This window comes from Apostichopus japonicus, chromosome 2 (genome assembly GCF_037975245.1).
Source record: "Apostichopus japonicus isolate 1M-3 chromosome 2, ASM3797524v1, whole genome shotgun sequence".
Lineage (NCBI taxonomy): Eukaryota > Metazoa > Echinodermata > Holothuroidea > Aspidochirotida > Stichopodidae > Apostichopus > Apostichopus japonicus.
The window spans coordinates 14757440-14775520 of NC_092562.1; the positions used below are offsets into that span (position 1 = coordinate 14757440).

The 18081-nt window shown below is 35.0% G+C and overlaps 1 protein-coding gene across 2 annotated transcripts in view; it reads right to left on the minus strand.

The window, feature by feature from the left end:
* The window catches only part of LOC139979372 (cAMP-dependent protein kinase catalytic subunit alpha), a 107994-nt gene that overhangs the window by 86945 nt on the left and 2968 nt on the right, over nucleotides 1-18081 (minus strand). The window contains exons 1-2 of one of the 2 annotated variants that reach the window (XM_071990101.1): nucleotides 16753-16857; nucleotides 11857-11947 (exon numbers count right to left, since the gene is read on the minus strand). In XM_071990101.1, the coding sequence (XP_071846202.1) occupies nucleotides 11857-11947; nucleotides 16753-16794 (133 nt within the window). In that variant the 5' untranslated portion in view covers nucleotides 16795-16857. Of the gene's footprint in view, nucleotides 1-11856; nucleotides 11948-16752; nucleotides 16858-18081 lie in introns of those variants that run through there. The other variant, XM_071990111.1, reaches the window with a different exon arrangement.

Below are 18081 nucleotides of genomic sequence, written 5' to 3' on the forward strand. Positions count from 1 at the left end.
TCGGGAAAGAGAGATTTTATTTTTAGATTTGCTTATCACACAAATCGACTATGTCCAAATTATATTGGTGTGTTAAAGCAGTGGCGTAGGAAGGTACTTTTGAGTGGGGGGCTGAAGACTGATGGCTGGCCTGGGGGAGGGGTCTAAGGGGAGAATTTTTTTTGCATTTCCAGGTGGCCTCAGATGCAATTTGGTGCAATATAGCACACTTCAACACCCACTCCAATTTTTAAACTTAATTTTGTATTTTTATCTGGCCTTAGATGCAATTTGGTGCTCCAAAGGGGTTTTTTTTTCTCATTTGAAAATGAAAAAGGGGTTTTCTGACTTGCGAACCGGGGGGGGGGGGGCGGAATGATACTTCCGCCCCTCCACATTTTTCACTGGGGGGCTGGCGCCCCCCCCCCCAGCCCCCCGGTTCCTACGCCCTTGTGTTAAAGCGATATGCAGTATTTACATTCCAATTTCCAATGCTATTGACAAGTTATTCCGCATTTTGGTTACTTCTGCGAGATCTATTATAATGTATAGTGTATATGGTATTGTGTGCTCACTGTTTATATCAACTTAAAAAAAATACTACATAGCCTATTACTCTCAACCGTGTTCCTTTTCGACTGTGTTCCGATTTGCAACAATCTGAAAGGGTACATTAGTAGCTATAGGCAACCGAGAAGTTCGAACTAATGAACGTAGTATTGAGTTAATGAAAACAAATTTGTGTTTCTCTTATACCAGGGGTATAAACAAGTGAAAAACAAGTGCCCCCTGTTCATAAATACGATGTGGCCTTTTGGTGGGGAAAAAAAAATCCACTTTCGCAAATCAGAAATTATCTTTATTCCAGAAATGCCCGTTCGTTGCAAAATCAATAAACTTGTAATTAAAGACAGTCCATGTTGTTGCAAAAGTTTAGAAAATTTTATTAAAATTTGCCTCTTTTCGACATAAAAAGCAAAACAAATTCAATTACTGGATTACGGAATGCACAGAGGTCCGCTTTGTTAAGAGTTTACAGGTTTGTTGTTGGCGAATGCAAATCACAAAGTCACATTCCCTATATTGTGTTCCTCAAAGTGTGTCCCCTCCCCTATTGAACGTTCCCTAGTGGCGTGCGTGCCCTCTCCCTCTTATCTCTACCGTCAGTCGACGGGGAAAACGTTCAAATGGGGATTTTTCTTTTCAAAAGTATCCTATATATCAGCACAACCTAGCGTCTACATCTAATTTTGTAGTCTAACTATGCCTCAAAATGCACCTTTTGACGTCTAGTTGAGTTTTTTTTTTCCGAGGGGGACTATATCTAACTTATCTTCATACGAGACTCGGAGCTGTGTCTTATTGTTCTTGTCATTATAAGGCGCGACTAATAATCATGCATTTGACAACGTCCACAATTCTTTGAACTTGAATGTGTTCGCAGCAACCACAACAAAAAAAAAGGAGAAAAGAGAGGGGGAGTGGGGGGGGGAGGGGGTGGAGAGTAAAGAGAAGGAAAAATAGACAATGTTCTAGTAGCCTGATTTAGTCGGCGATGATTTTTTTCCCCTAATGAAACTACAACCTACTAACTAAACTACTATATATATCATAATCAAATTTAACATTAGCCAATTAATTCGATAGATGATATCTAACTAGGCCTACACCCCTTTATTTTATTGTCATTCATATGTTAGTGTGAATTACATACAACTAGCCTATGGCCATAACATGATACTATTCTGTTAAACAATTAAATTTGTGACGCACCCAAGATATAATAAAATATAAAATAAAAAACATCAAATTTAGATTTGTCATAAGAATGCATCATTTTGAAATTCCATTTTTTAAAAGTCACTTTATATTAATGTGCCCAATTCATGATTAAATTAAGAAGACTGTCAAAAGTCTTACCTCAATAATAACTAGAAATAAATAAACAAATTGATAAACAGGCCAGACTCGCCTCTAACGACATTGTTATAGAAATTTGTTCGAAGTTAGCAAGCAATTCGTGCACCTCTTATAGCATTCGACGGTAGAGTGGCCCTATAAAACAAGTGTAATTTGATTTGACGCAGGGCTTGTATGTAGTGTCTATATTCATCAGTTGGTGTACTTAAAGACGGAAGTTGTAAGGAAATCCTAGACTCTTACTGCGATTAAAATTTAAGGTCTCAAAGAAACACGATCCTGGCAGGAAGACAAGAATCGAAAGGTACTTTATGTAAATTAGTGGGAATATCTAAACCAGAAGTGATGTCTCTTATAATATTGTACACGATGCAACGAGGGGTAAAGAGTATATAGAATCGTATACACGTGATTTGAGATTGGCAGTGATCAATGTCTGAATATTATAACAGACATGGCACATAGGCGTCAAGCCGTATGTAGCTATAGAGTATATATGTAAGTTTGTTTTTCACTAAAAATGTCGACTTGGAATTAAATTTTTACATGATGGTTAACGAAATACAGTCGGGACTGAACTGAATTCAATTCTCGATGCGGGTTTTATGAATTCATACGACGGGAGCGACTTGACACCCAAAACATTCATTATCACTAGATATAATGAAATAACTTTGATATACAGTAGTTGTCTGCACCGTGCAACGTTGAACATTAGCATACAATTAATCACAATAGAATTTCCTTCTTTTGTTTATAAATCTATAAAGTAAGGTTATTTATCATTTAGACTATAGACACTGACAACAATAAAACAGCAAATATACCTCCTGGCGCAGTCTATACTTTGTTTAACATAACACTTTTCATCAAGATTGATAACTTACATTAACTTTGCTTGGGCTATAAATACCACCGATGACCTACCCAATTTTAAGGCGTTTGCCAAATTCCCTATATGTAAGGAACAATACAATGCACAGCTACTTGAGTGTTAACCGGAGTTCACAGCTATGCAAAAATGCAACGTAATCAGCCATTTGATAGCTGCATAGCTAGAGTCAAGTTGATCAAATCTCTCTCCGTCTCTCTATAAATACGTTTTCAATCATATAATTGCTGATTCGCAGATACTGCACGCGTGAAGTTCCGAATATAGTTAATCAAGAGTGATAGGCCTATATGTGTTCAGTTATATCGCCGTGCCAATCTTTAATTCAATTTAAGCTGACAATGACCTAAGATTGAATGTGTATTTAACGCTGCATATACTGGGATTATATTCCGACCTCATTCTTGATTTAATTGCAAAATAATTCATCTTAACCGGAAAGTCACTGCCGATGAGCATGGGAATACTTTATGAAGGAGTATTGATATTTGTCTATCTAGTTTATAGATATCTGTTTGATGGTGGTATATATATATATACATATATTTATATATATGTATTTATATATTTATATAATTATATATATATATACATATCCATATACATATATACATATCCATATCTATGATATGAAAGATATTGCTGATATACTTTACATTCCTTTTTCCAACAACAACAAAATCAAATGTTCTACAATTTGAAGGGAAAAAAAGAGTTTTTGGCAGATTTGCGGACATTATTTTTTATATGACCATTTTAAAAATAATTTGACAACTAATTTATACCCTCATAGTTTGTTGGATGTAACCGTTGTTTAAAATATTTGCCCTTTTAACGCAACGATGCCCTATCATCACGGCATATATTGTGTACTACTTCAAGAAAGAAAACTTTACTTCTCGAAAAAATCATAAAAAAATCATAAACTTACAGGTAGAAAACTGACGAAGAGGATGTATGTTTGTTAATTTGTAGTATGAGTATGATTTTATTAGGTCAACTGACTTGGAAATTATCCACCAAAAAAATAAATAAATAACGAAATCCCTTACAAACCCTCTTTCTGCATGCTTGTATATATGACTGCAACTGATGTGCGGTCTCTGGTGACAAGGTATTCAAAAAAAGGGGGTGGGGCTTTTGACTACCTCCACTTTTATCTATGTTAAGCCTGAGTTAAGAGGTAATGTTATCAATTTCGTAACACTAAAGTTTCTATAAAAAAAATTACATATATAAACTAATATTAAGCTAGCATAAATACGAACAGATGTATATAGGCGATAGCTTCATCTTTATTTCTTCAATAATTTCACTTTGCGCATGCTCAGTGGTAATCACGCTTATTTAGTTGTTGACGTCAGACAATCCCATTAACATTGAGCATGGACTCCTTTATCTGATAGAGACGTTTTCTCAGCAAATGAAAAGTCCTTTTTGTCTTGTTTAATCATCGAGAGACAGCCATGCAGTAGTTGGGATGGCGGCTGTAAGACCCCGCAGAGTAATTAGTCTATGAGATTAGAGGAGCTCAATGTTAAACACATCATTAAACAGCTGGTACATAATGAGATACACAATGTATATGGTGGTTACCTTAAAGCTATTTACAAGCAGCAGGTACAGTGAAATATAGACAATTGTATATAAGGATATCCAGCACAACATTGGTTGAGAACACGTGTGAGGCCTCTGACAAAACACAGAGCCGATTTCAACTGGTGTCTACTGAATACAACTCTATTTTTGTTCAAAGAAGAAGATATGATCAGTTTTTCTATTCTTTTACTGGTAGGAAACATTTTCTGATATATGTAAAAGAAGAAAATACACTCACGCACGGTACGTAAACGCACGGTACGTAAACTACGTACAGTTGCGTGACACAGAATGGTAGTGACGTAGATATACGTTAACTACGTACTTACATTAACGTGACCGAGAATGACATTAACGTAGATATACGTAAACTACGTACTTACAGTTACGTGACACAGAATGACAGTTACGTAGATATACGTTAACTACGTACTAACTGTTAAGTGACACAGAATTACAGTTACGTAGATAGACGTAAACTACGTACTTATACAGTTACGTGACACAGAATTACAGTTACGTATATTTACATGAACTACGTACTTACAGTTGCGTGACACATAGTGACAATTACGTAGATATACGTATACTACGTAATTATACAGTTACGTGACACATAATGACAGTTACGTAGATAGACGTAACCTACGTACTTACAGTTACGTGACACATAATGACAGTTACGTAGATATACGTTTGGAATACTAAAAGTGGCGTTCATTCTACAAGTTTTCAGCAAATTTTGAGAGGGTTTATATGTACACCCTATCAGCACGGTTCTCGGCTCTTCAAGTCGACAATCATATAGGGGTTGGTGGGGGGGGGGGCGCCGCCCCCAGAAATAAAATATTTAGAGATATAAAACAGCCCAGCTACTGAATGAATAATGTTATCGCTTAAAATGGTGTTAGGCCACACTCGTGGTCTGACATTATGTTGGTCTGTTCAAGGCCTCAACCAATGTGACAAACGGAAACTAAACCACTGTGTATACTTCCAATCACCGTAACTTAATCTTAGACAACTGTACATGCACCGACGGAATTCTAACGTTATAGCTGATTGGTTTCATGGTTCTATTAACGTCTTATATGATCACTCACACAACAAAATGTATAGTCGTTCGTTGTATAACTGCTGTTACTACTTCCTTGTTTTTTTCCCACAAATATACCGAGGGTAGAATTCTTTTAAATTCTTTCTTCAAATCAAGGCACACAGCCACGTCAATATATCACTTATTTAACTGGAAGAAAAAAGACTTCAACAAAACTTGCTTCAGTGAGCAAGAATTATACTAATCTTGAAAGAGAAAGAACTACACAAGCACATCTAACAAGATAGCGTTCCCTAATATACACTATATATGGAATCGATTTTTCTCCTCTCGAAAATATGATTAATACAAAATGATCTCGCTAGGTCAATGCCGTGTAGCCTACTCGACGATAGGAAACAATCAATAAATCACAATGCATGGAATTATTCATTGTATTTGCGTGATTTGTTAAAGGTATACATAGGATCACAGTATAGGCTATAGGAATATATCCACAAAGTGAGGGAGGGGAGGGGAGGGGGGGCAGAACACCCGTTGTTTCTCCGGTCTTTCACAAGAAGAATATTTTGTGCCCTAATGTCTAGGCTATGCAACAGAACGAATTTCAGTAACTTGTCGAAAGGGTGAGGAGAAAACCGAGAATTAGACGTATTGTGAGGTGTAACCACAAAATAGATCATTTGCTTGTTGAAAAAGTGAGGGGTATTAACATGCTCCTACCACACTTTCAAAGTGTGGGTTGGGTTCAGGGAAGCTATCCCTCTCCCACCCCCTCCTTTTCCCTATACCTATAAGTCTATAAATCATAAATCAAAAATGCTCCGTTCTATAGAATAATTATGTATATACATGCCTATACTAATGGATCACGTGTTTACCACGTTTTACTAAATATAAGGAACCTATACATGTGTTGGTATAAAGAAAATATGTATGCTGGTATAAATCAACACGACTCTTCTCGTTGTGTCGATAATACCTCTCATGGACCCCATATCAAAGTCATTACTGCATACACATCTTCACATCAATGTACGTATAGGCTATGTGTATTATCGCATCATATATAGAGGAACGCCCTCTCGATGAGAAGTAAGCTATAAAATGTATTTATATAAACAATGAAAACATATTGTTTACAGGATAAATTGTCTGGGGACTACAGTCTCCAGTTTTCCTGACACCGGAGGCGAGGGGAGGGAACATTTTCCTGGAAACTCCAACCCCCTCCCCCTCCCCCCAATGCACCTCCATCTCAAAAGCCTGTATCGGAGTTACTTATGTACCGTCGACGGACTATATAGCTTGGAACAATTTACTCTTTTTACATGGTTTATGATTATGTCTATGCTATTCCTTTGCAAGTGAATTTCTCTGCACCCTAATGTGTTATTTTAAACTAGTTTATACTATACAGACCCGCTATGATATAGTTCCAATGAACAGGTTAAGGTCTAACTAGTGTACGCTATATCATATACACATTCACCTCTATATGCATATCGATACAATTACCCTGTTTTACGACTTTAACAATCAAGACCAACGTTAGTTGTACCTGTCTACACACTTCCACATACCAGCAATTTTTAAGGTCAATAAGAGTGTCCACCATTTTTTTTTTCGTAAGAGTAGGCTGAAGGCCTATGGCCTTTTTCTACCATCGATTAGAAAAGATTTATAACGGTTGTAAAACCGAAGAATCCCACCGCCAAGATGTATATAGTTTACCACGCATTATCTGCATCCATGGTACACGCCGTCATAATGCATAATATATATATATATATATATATATATATATATATATATATATATATATATATATATATATATATATATATATATATATATATATATAAATATATATATATATATATAATATATATATATATATATATATATATATATATATATATATATATATATATATATATATATATATATATATATTGTCTTCTCGCTAATCATGCATATTTGGAAACTAATTTACATCTCAGGCTGTAAGATCGTCTTTGGCTTAGAGGTTTATTTATAGTAGCCTACACGTTTAATTATCTTATTCTGTGTATTCCGCCGTGCTACAATGCTTATACACGACATCAACAAGAACTCCTCCTAGCCCCCCCCCCCCCTCCCCTTCCCCCACAAACACACGCTAACCTCTCTTCTTCTCATCATCTCCCCCTTCGTCTTCTTCTATTAAGGACATTTTAAAGTAATTCATACAGCTTCAATTCAATTATTTTCCCTTAAATAACCTCCTTTTTTTTGCCTCGAAAAGTAGAATCGAGAACCCCAGAGGTAAAACAGTATAAACTTTCATCTTATAACTAGCAAAACTATTCCTCTATCTTGTGTCATTGAACTCGTTAATTGGAAAGCAATAAGCTATTGAATATTTATGAAGGACCAGAAGTTACAACTTGCTCACCATTATTGCATGTCATATTTTATATCTCATACATTTATGCCTGAAAGCTGTCGCAATGAATTCACACTTTACGTTCGTTAAATATTCATGAAGAGGTACATTCCTTGATGGTTTACATGGCAATATCTCGTCTGAAAATAGCCGCTTTATAAGAAGTGTGTAGCCTAGTAGAGTAAACAGGGAATTCGGTTTGCAATATGAAAGCAACAAAATGGAATGAAACCGACGCCAAATAGTAGATGAGTCTTAGATTTAAACTTTAATTTAGCCTAAAATCTAACTGACTTGAAAACACCGTAAAAAGTGCAAGTTCATCCATATACGTGAATAGTATACATTACGTGACAAGGGTCGTATTAGTATAACGAGAACTGTATCTGCATAAAAGACAATGACCAGTACTCGAACACATACGAATACAACGTCCTGAATGCGAATGTAAATATGAGTACACGGTTTCGAGTATACAAGAGCGAGTATACAAGTAATGAGTACAAAGTCATGAGTACTAGTATGCTATCTTTTACTTTACTGATTACGAGTACAACATATGGGTACATTAATGTGTATTCGCATACGGCTATGCAAGTACGGATTCGAGTACTTCATGTATGTACTAACCAAGTACCATAATATATGTTATGAGAAGGCAGAATGTTTCATTCAATACGGAATAACTACACGCTGTGTGACTGCATATATACGTTATGTTCTAATGACCATGCTATATATGTATATAGTAACATAACGACTACATTTAATTATACTCTGATTAACAGCCATCGAATAAAAGCAACGATGGTTGAGTGGTTTTGATCAATTACTTGCGCCGGATATTGCAAATAAAACCCGGTATAAATTGGTCTCAAACTGCCAAACATTCCGTCTGAATTCGATAAAAATAAATAAAATCCAGTAACTTACATCTCGGAAATGTTTAATGCAGACAAGGCCTTGCTAATGAGGATCATATTTCATATTTCTTATAACAACCTTGAAGAAGAAAAAAATTAACGATGTGTGTTTGTCTGTATAACACAAGCTACCAATATATATATAGTACGGTAATGCATTTAGTTAGAGCAGGATATATGTGTGTATACATGAGTACGGTAATGAAAGGTAATAATGTATGATATCGGGAGATCATACCATTTCAACCGGCAACTTCCGTCATTACTATCAATGTGAATTTTGCATTGAGGAGACAGCTGTTTTATTCATTATGAGAAATGAGTTCTTCCCTATGGAATATACAGAATTCACGCCAAGAAGATGAAAGACTGGCGTATACATAATCCTTCATTCCAACATGTTATTGACTTCATGAATTTTTTCTTTATATGGCTTTTTAGCCTATAACTTGCATACACAATCCTGCATGGGCGATAGTATTTGTTTTAATATTTAGGGATGGAGTGCTTACTTCAATAATCACATGTATATATACATGTTGGGCTAGATGTAAAACATACGGTTCGAATAGAAAACATTGCAGAATAAAGAGGTTTTTTTAAAGAATAGTCACCCAACAGACACCCATGGGCACGAAAACGAACAACTTGATCCTCTCTCAACCCCAGCCCCCTTATATGGAGACTATTAATTCATGTATATACGCACATCAACATATATAAATATGATACACATTTGTAACATTTATCAGCTGTATACATGGAGGTGAGTGGGGATGGGTGGGGTGGAACGGCCATGGGGGCCGCGGGGGGGTGGTAACGATGAATCAATTCGACTTTGAAATTATGACGCCGTAGCATTTGCAAAGTATATATTCGACTGATTTTATATATACATATTGATATAAGTCTACAGGTCTCGATTCAGTTATACGGATATCGGAAAATCGGATATCGGAAAATCTGATGTAGGAATATCCGACATAGGAAAATCGGATATCGGAAAATCCGATATAGGAAAATCCGATATAGGAAAATAGTGATAAGTGATTACCTGTTACTTGACATTGATCTCCCAGACAACAGCAACGAGAACGTGATGTGACATCACATAATTGTATAACCTTTTTTATTTTATACTTATTTACAGTATAGCTTGTACGCATGTGTGCGTGTATGTTAAAGTGTATAGGCCTGTCTGTTTATGTGGTGAATTTTTGAGCGTCAAATTCAATATAGCAATTGGTTGAGAAATATCTGCAGTAACATAAAAGCCCATGACCATATTAATATGCAGTCTTTATATTTTACTGCTTATATGTCACATCATTCATAGTTTGCTCTATAAAACTAAAAGAATGTCCGTTAATTTTCATCACAGATATATAACCAACAGTTTATAACATTCAGCCTGCAACATTCCGATATACAGGTGTATACCAGTATATTATATTATATTCTGTCTGTCTGTTTGAGTCGTCTAATTTCCGTAAACTGATTCCGTATAGATACATATATACACACACATATTTATATATATATATATATATATATATATATATATATATATATATATGTATATATATATATATACACATATATATATATATATATATATATATATGTATATATATATATATATATACACACATATATATATATATATATATATATATATATATATATATATATATATATATATATATATATATATGGAGTCATGTGCTCTGCTATTCAATTTGCGTATGTATGTTACGGGTTATTAAATGTAAACGTGGTGTACAAATAAACGACAGATGTGTCTGACTAGAGCGGAACCGCTCATTACTTGCTAATGAGCTATTATGAAGTAACACAAACCTACAGGAAGTTTTTTAATGTTATTAATTGTAAGAGTATGTTGATCATCATTCTTTATGTTTGTTAAAGCTGTATTCTGTCATTGTAATTGGCAGTATACATGATATATTTATACTCGACAGTTAAAGGAAAAATAAGATATGGGGTTTGAAAAGTTTCTCGCAGCAGTATATAGCCCATCAAAATATCACACAAAGCATCCGATGAACTCAATCATAAACTTCGATAGGTTTAATAAAGAAACGATCACACACTATAGGCCTACAGTAAATTTGTGAGACACAACATTTTGGATAAAACGATTAAAAACGAGAAAACTTATTGGAACCATGTCACTAACAAAAAATAGGAAGAAATAGAAAAAGAAAACTTATACTTTAATTCCTGCTTTGATTGAGTAGTACCATATTGTGTGAGAATATTACATACATGATTTGGTTTACATTGGCAGATTGAGAGTAACGAATCCCTTCATTGTTAGTTCAAGTTAAGTCATTGCCAGTTCTTTTCCTGACTCGAGTTCAAGGCATTAATTACTTTCGAGTAGTCATTAATTACTTCGACGTATTACCCTGTTATCTCGGTGAGACAAGTTTAGTGACTCGATTCATAAGTTGTTATAATACCGCAGGCTGGAGTTAAGTTGAAAAGAATTCAACAGAAGCTGTTTAACCTTTTGTATATCACAGACTAACTTTTATTTTTAAATTATTTACCGCCAGCTGTGTAACAGCTATATACCACTAATGTTGCGTTCCAATTTATTTCTTAGACATTGCAAGCACATACACCGAGTTTATCTTTTATTATTCCCTCAATCATTTTTTTTGTCATTTTGAATTTGATATATCATTAATATCTTTTAATATCTATTGTATAATCGGAACTGTCTTGTAAACATGGTCTGGTTCGTTAATGGATTCATATATCACTGCATATACCACTATATATTGTTATGGAGTATTGTGACATCACAGTCATGTTCGTAGGTCACGGGGCGCTCTATACGTAACCAAGTATAACCCACACATACATTCTACGAATCGTCATATCGAAACTTGACCTCCTTCGAATCTATTCCGAAGTTTCAAGACGCCTCGAGCGTTTAACATCAATTTATATGAAACTTTAAACTCAGAACATTTTAAAATCTACTTGGGGCTAAAATTAGCAATCGTATATAGCTCGTTAAACTTACTGTGTCTTTCAGACTTGGCCGCGTACGAGTTGACGGACTTCGTTGCGGCCTCCTGTGGCGGGGAATCACGGGAGCTAACCCGCTGGCGTAGCTGCGAAAAGAAGATTTAGATTAAGAACGTTAATTATCGTCGCCAATCGAATACCAAGAATACTTTTAGTAGCTTCAAGAAAAAAAGAAAAAAAATTCTCGATTCCAAATACAATTTGGTCAAGGTCATTTTTAGCTATATGTTTTATTAATATTGAGTCCGTACTCTATACCGATTCCAAGTGACTTATATAATGTAACGTTTTTAAGAACAGAGTGCCGACAAGTACATCAGTTCAGGGGAACTGGAGCGACTTGCCGTGGACAGAAGTTGGTCACGTGTCAGGACTTGTGGCGCACCTCCATAGACTGTTCCTTCGTATTATAAGTTTGAGCCCCAGCATATATCATAGTCACCCGAAGGATACTCTACATATATTTTTTTTATTGATTTATTTACATTTATATATTTTACTCGTTTTAGTTTTTATTATTTGTTATTGTTTTCTAAATATATTCATTTTGTGTTCATTATTGATTGTTTCAATACTTATTTTCCCGAACTTGCAAAAGAGCTATGAGAAAACAGACGACACGAAACCTTCTACAAGTATGTCAATCAAATAAATACAACGGTTACCACGGAGACGCTCTCATTACTAAGTTGGCCCAGCCGTTCAAATGTACGAGCCACTGATTTCCCATTCTCTATCGTTTTACTCTTATCTCAGCGAGTTGGATCTTATCAATTGCAGCAGACCCGTAGCCAGGCTGAGACACGGGGCCTGTTCAAGTCTCGCTGTAGACTTATGTGGCCCTCTCCCCCTCCACAGTTTGGCAAAACTATTTATGACTTTTGCTTCCCAATATCTTATTTGTAACGGTGTTAGAGGTTTATGGAAATTTGATAGTTCAGTCATTAAATCTGCTACTGTATCATGGTATAGCTATGATTTCTTAACATATCTAGACATACATATTAGCATACAAATGGACGTATTTTGACATTTTTGAACATATCGGACCATACATGAACATATACTCAAACATATCGACATGATCTGGATATATTTGGACAGGGTATATCCGCACTTCTCAATACAGGGAATATCCGCACTACTCAATACAGGTATATCCACACTTCTCAATACAGGGTATATCCGCTTTTCTCAATACAGGGTATATCCACACTTCTCTATACAGGGTACATCCGCACTTCTCAATACAGGGTATATCCGCTTTTCTCAATACAGGGTATATCCACACTTCTCTATACAAGGTAAATCCGCACTTCTCAATACAGGGTATATCCGCACTTCTCAATACAGGGTACATCCGCACTTATTGGTACATACAATCTGCAGAATCTTGTTGTACAATGTTACAGATACATTACTAACATGAGAGAAATTGATAGTTTAAGACCGCCATATCATTGCACTTACTTTAGAGGACATCCGAAAGAAATAGCTGAACCCTCCCCACCCCCCCCCCCTGTCGCCATGTGCCGCGGTCTGGCTACGGGCCTGGAGATATCCTAAATGCTGATCGGTCGCAATATGTTGTCACCATTTTCGCCGCCATTTCTGTTAAGCTCATAGATCCCTTGAATCATATATAATCCTAACCGTTCTGAGTGAGCTGTTAATAATCCTTCCACACGTTTAACGCACTGAGCAGTAATTGTAAATAAGCATTAGCATCTGTCTGTATAGAACATTTGATGTGTTTATTGAACAGACAGTGGCGACGGAAGAGGCTTCAGTCTGGGGGGGGGGGGGGGTGGGGCACAAACCTCCAGGGGCAGTGCGGTAGTTGGCTTAGATATGAGGGGCATTACAAAGTACCCTTAAAAAACTTTGGGACAAGATCCATCCTCTGTGCATATTTACCACAAATTCCAGTGGGTTTAAATGATTGTTTTTGCAACAAAAGTGCACTTAAATTCCATTTTCTCTTCAAAAGTGCACTTAAATTCCATTTTCTCTCATTTTTCAACAACAGGACATATCTTAATACACATTTTTTTGTTCTCAACACAGGGACACTGTTGAAGTAACAGCGGGACTATATTTAATTACGAAAATGAAACGATTACTTTTTATTGCCACAAACGGGCACTTTTATTTTATGAAAGAGAACTTTTGAGCTTTTTTTTTTCCTTAATGATTGGACGAGGTATATACGTTTCCTGTGTGCCCTTGTCTCAGCCATTCCTGCGCGCCTTGCTTCAGTGATCGTGTATCATGTATCATGTATCATGTATTATGTATCATGTATCATGTATTGAGCTGACACTCCTGCGGCATACTGGACACTGAGAGGTATACAGTAATACAGTTAATCTTATTGCTTACAAATCTATATCAAAATAAAAATGAAAATAAAATAAAACTGTTAGCAAACTGCTTATCAACTAAAGAGCCTGTGTAAGAGAATGTGTAAAAGTAAGTTAGCCTGACATTTCGATCCTAGCAGGATTTTCTTCAGAGGCTACACACACAAAAAAGTTGAACTTATCACAATTTGTCAAACGTTCTCCAATGGCTTGAGGGGGTGGCTGTCAGGGCACATATCCTGTTTTTTTTTTAAATATATTAAGGAGGGGTGTAGTCCAGAGGTCGTTGAGACCGACTCCCCACGAAAGGGGATCTTGGAGGATCCTCCCCAAGCAAATCAAAATCAAAATGTTAGACAGCTTCAAATGGTGTATTCTTTGACTATATTTAGATCAAACATTAAGCGTTGCAAAGTGAACAAATGGAACCCTGCTTTTGAATATTTGTGTTCGGTTGAAAAACAATAAAGGGTGTACACCCATCACACCCAGCTCCTCCAGGTCCGCGCCCGGAGAGGGTTCGGTGATGGGACAATACATTTTGTCCCCATCAGCGCAATGAATGGCAGCGCATGACCTCACCGATATATGTATACCTAAAGAACTAGTTCCAACTCATTCAACCATGACACATGGTATACAGTATAATAGCTACAATCACCTGTAGTCTTTATGGTACCATACAACTTGGCAAACAATACAGTGTATACCTCGATAGATACTTTAAGTTCGTCGCTATGCGATAAAAATATCACTTTGAATGAAAATCGTGGTTATGGTTAACTGGGTACGGTCAATGAGCCGACGTCCTAACAAAGCCTGTTTAGAGCAGCACTCTTTACTTGTGGTATTTTTAAAATATTGCTTGCTACACGAGACCTGCATTATCTATACATTCTAAATATAGGCCTTTCTATATAGGCCTACATCTCTATACCTGTGTACTGTGCATACCAAGTCAATACACTTTTCTAAGTTACACGTTGTCTGCATGGGTTGTTCCGCTATATATAAATATATTATATATATATATATATATATATATATATATATATATATATATATATATATATATATATATATATATATATATATATATATATATATATATATGTATATGTATATATATATATATATATATATATATATAAATAGATATATATATATATATATATATATATATATATATATATATATATATATATATATATATATATATATATATATACATATATATACGTATATACATCGAAACAAGGAAATAAGCATGCGGCGAATTAGTATATTATTAGTGTAGCATATATATGGATAAGTCAGTTTCCCCTATAAAGAGACTTTACGAAGTCTGCAATACAACTTAAAATAGTCCTGTAAGCTTTTCTCAAATATAAAGGACAATGTTACATACGGTAACCGATCCCCAAACCCTCTCCATGTGTATTCCTCTTACCCTATATATAACTACACTGATTATTATAGCATGTATTGGACATTCGATTCAGGTGGCCAGAAAACGAGTCCACTGTATAATGCCAGAGTTAAAGATCACACAAATATTTAATTAATTGAAGGCTAATTAATTGAAGTCCAAACTGAAACAAACCAAGGGTACAACTTCTCTCGTAGTTTAACTTTATTCGTTATGGTCCTTGCTGAGCTCCACCTATACTATACAGAATACAGCCTGTCCATGAAGGTTCATGTCCCTACCTAAATAAGTTGGGGTTACTCCCCTTCCACCTTTGACATTCTTTGCACATGCATGACTGTTACGCGGTAGAGCAGCATCTACAGGCCTATGCCTGTTTAGTATATAGATATGTAGTCAGGAGGCTGGTGATCTCGAACTGAAAACTGTTCTGTATATACTTTGTATAATGTTATTGATAGAAGCATTTTATTGGCAAATAGGCCTCGCAAAATTTTTTTTCTAAATTGATAATTTTTTTTGGTACTGTTGTTAACTTAAAAGTTGACCTTCATATTTGATATGAATATGAGAGTATAAAAAATATATAAAAAAAACTTAAGTAGGCCTATTTCACACTTCGATGGCATTATATGTGACACCACTTGTCGAACAAATTGGCAGCCAACTTAATCTTTCATTACATGAAAGTTAACCTTTGATATTTCTCAAAACAAAATATTTATCTTATCTGCTTGTGCTGTTTGTTCATAGAGAATACTTCTATATATAAAACAGATAACAAGATAGGATTATTTGTATCGCTCGCTATAAGGGCCCTGCAGTGTTGGATCGGTTCTTGGACAATATTTAAGTAAATCAATCAATTTCGATCCCACAATTTGTAGCACGAATATGTGTGTAGGGGGGGGGGGGATATGACCAATGAACACCATTTAGAATACTTGAGTGATTATCTTATTAAGATGCATACGATTTTGAAGAATCCGTTGATTCACACCCTCACCGAATGACCCATATATATAGTTATATAGGCCTATACCTATATACCGACTGTTACTTATATAAAGATATATACTGTTGATATAAGTGTACGTACTTTGTTTGTGCCAGTCTTGTCTATCGTCTCTGCGTGACGCATGTTGTAAGGTTCAATGCTAGAATAAACCTAGACGTTATACCTATATATATATACACTCGCTATATGCATGGTATATAGTTTTGTCCCTTCAACAATACATTGAATATTTTTTACAAAACTATAGAAAGGCTGCAGCATAAAGGGAAAGAATAAATACAGAACGGTGTTGTGTCCCGAACCATGTCAAAAAAATATCGTCTCACTAAAGACTGGGGTTATTTCCGTTACAGATGACATTGCTAAATTTAGCTTTGCATTCAAAAAGTGATATCACACAACGGTATACCGTTGTCAAAAAACGAAAAGCAAGATATGTACATATTATATGGCTTGTGTGTATACCTTCATTGTTTTAATTCATCACATTTTGCGAGAGAAACCAAATCCATTACGTTATTTAATGAGACACCGACTTCTGTAGATTGATTGGATTAAACCAATCAGTAATTCGCTAGTGTAACAAAGAGTATAGTAAGTTATAGTTATAAGCACAAATATAGCGTATAATTAACTCGACAGCTAGAGGGTATCCAATTATATATGAAATATATACGTGGCGTTATACCATCGATCAAAATGACGAAACTTACCCGAGGCAAAATACAGTTTTTAGTTTCCGATAAATTATCTTGATCCAATGCCGATTAAATTGCGGATTTTCACTGTGTGTATATATATATATATATATATATATTATATATATATATATATATATATATATATATATATATATATATATATATATATATATATGTATATATATATATATATATGTATATATATATATATGTATATATATGTATATATATATATATATATATATATATATATATATATATATATATATATATATATATATATATATATATATATATATATATATATATATAGAGTATATGTACAGAAATATAACGTGGACTGGTATCATAACTTTTTAACGGTCCACTAAATATTTAACAAAAGTGTTTTGCAGGCTATAATAATACTTTAATACTACACCCCGATATAGCTTATATACAGCGAACATCTGCTTGGAAAATGTGAATAAAAGTTGAGGTATATTTATTTCTTCTTCTTCGTCTGAGAATGCGATTTTGGATTTTCAATGGTTTAGCCTATATATCTCTCGTTTCCTTAAAACATCTTTTCCATTCCACCAAGTTCTGTACTATTATCTACAGATGTCTTTGCTTGAACTATCCTAACCATGCATCAATCATAGAGCAGAAGTCAGTTAACTTTGATGATATTTGCGACTATAAATATGCATGGAGTCCATATATTGGG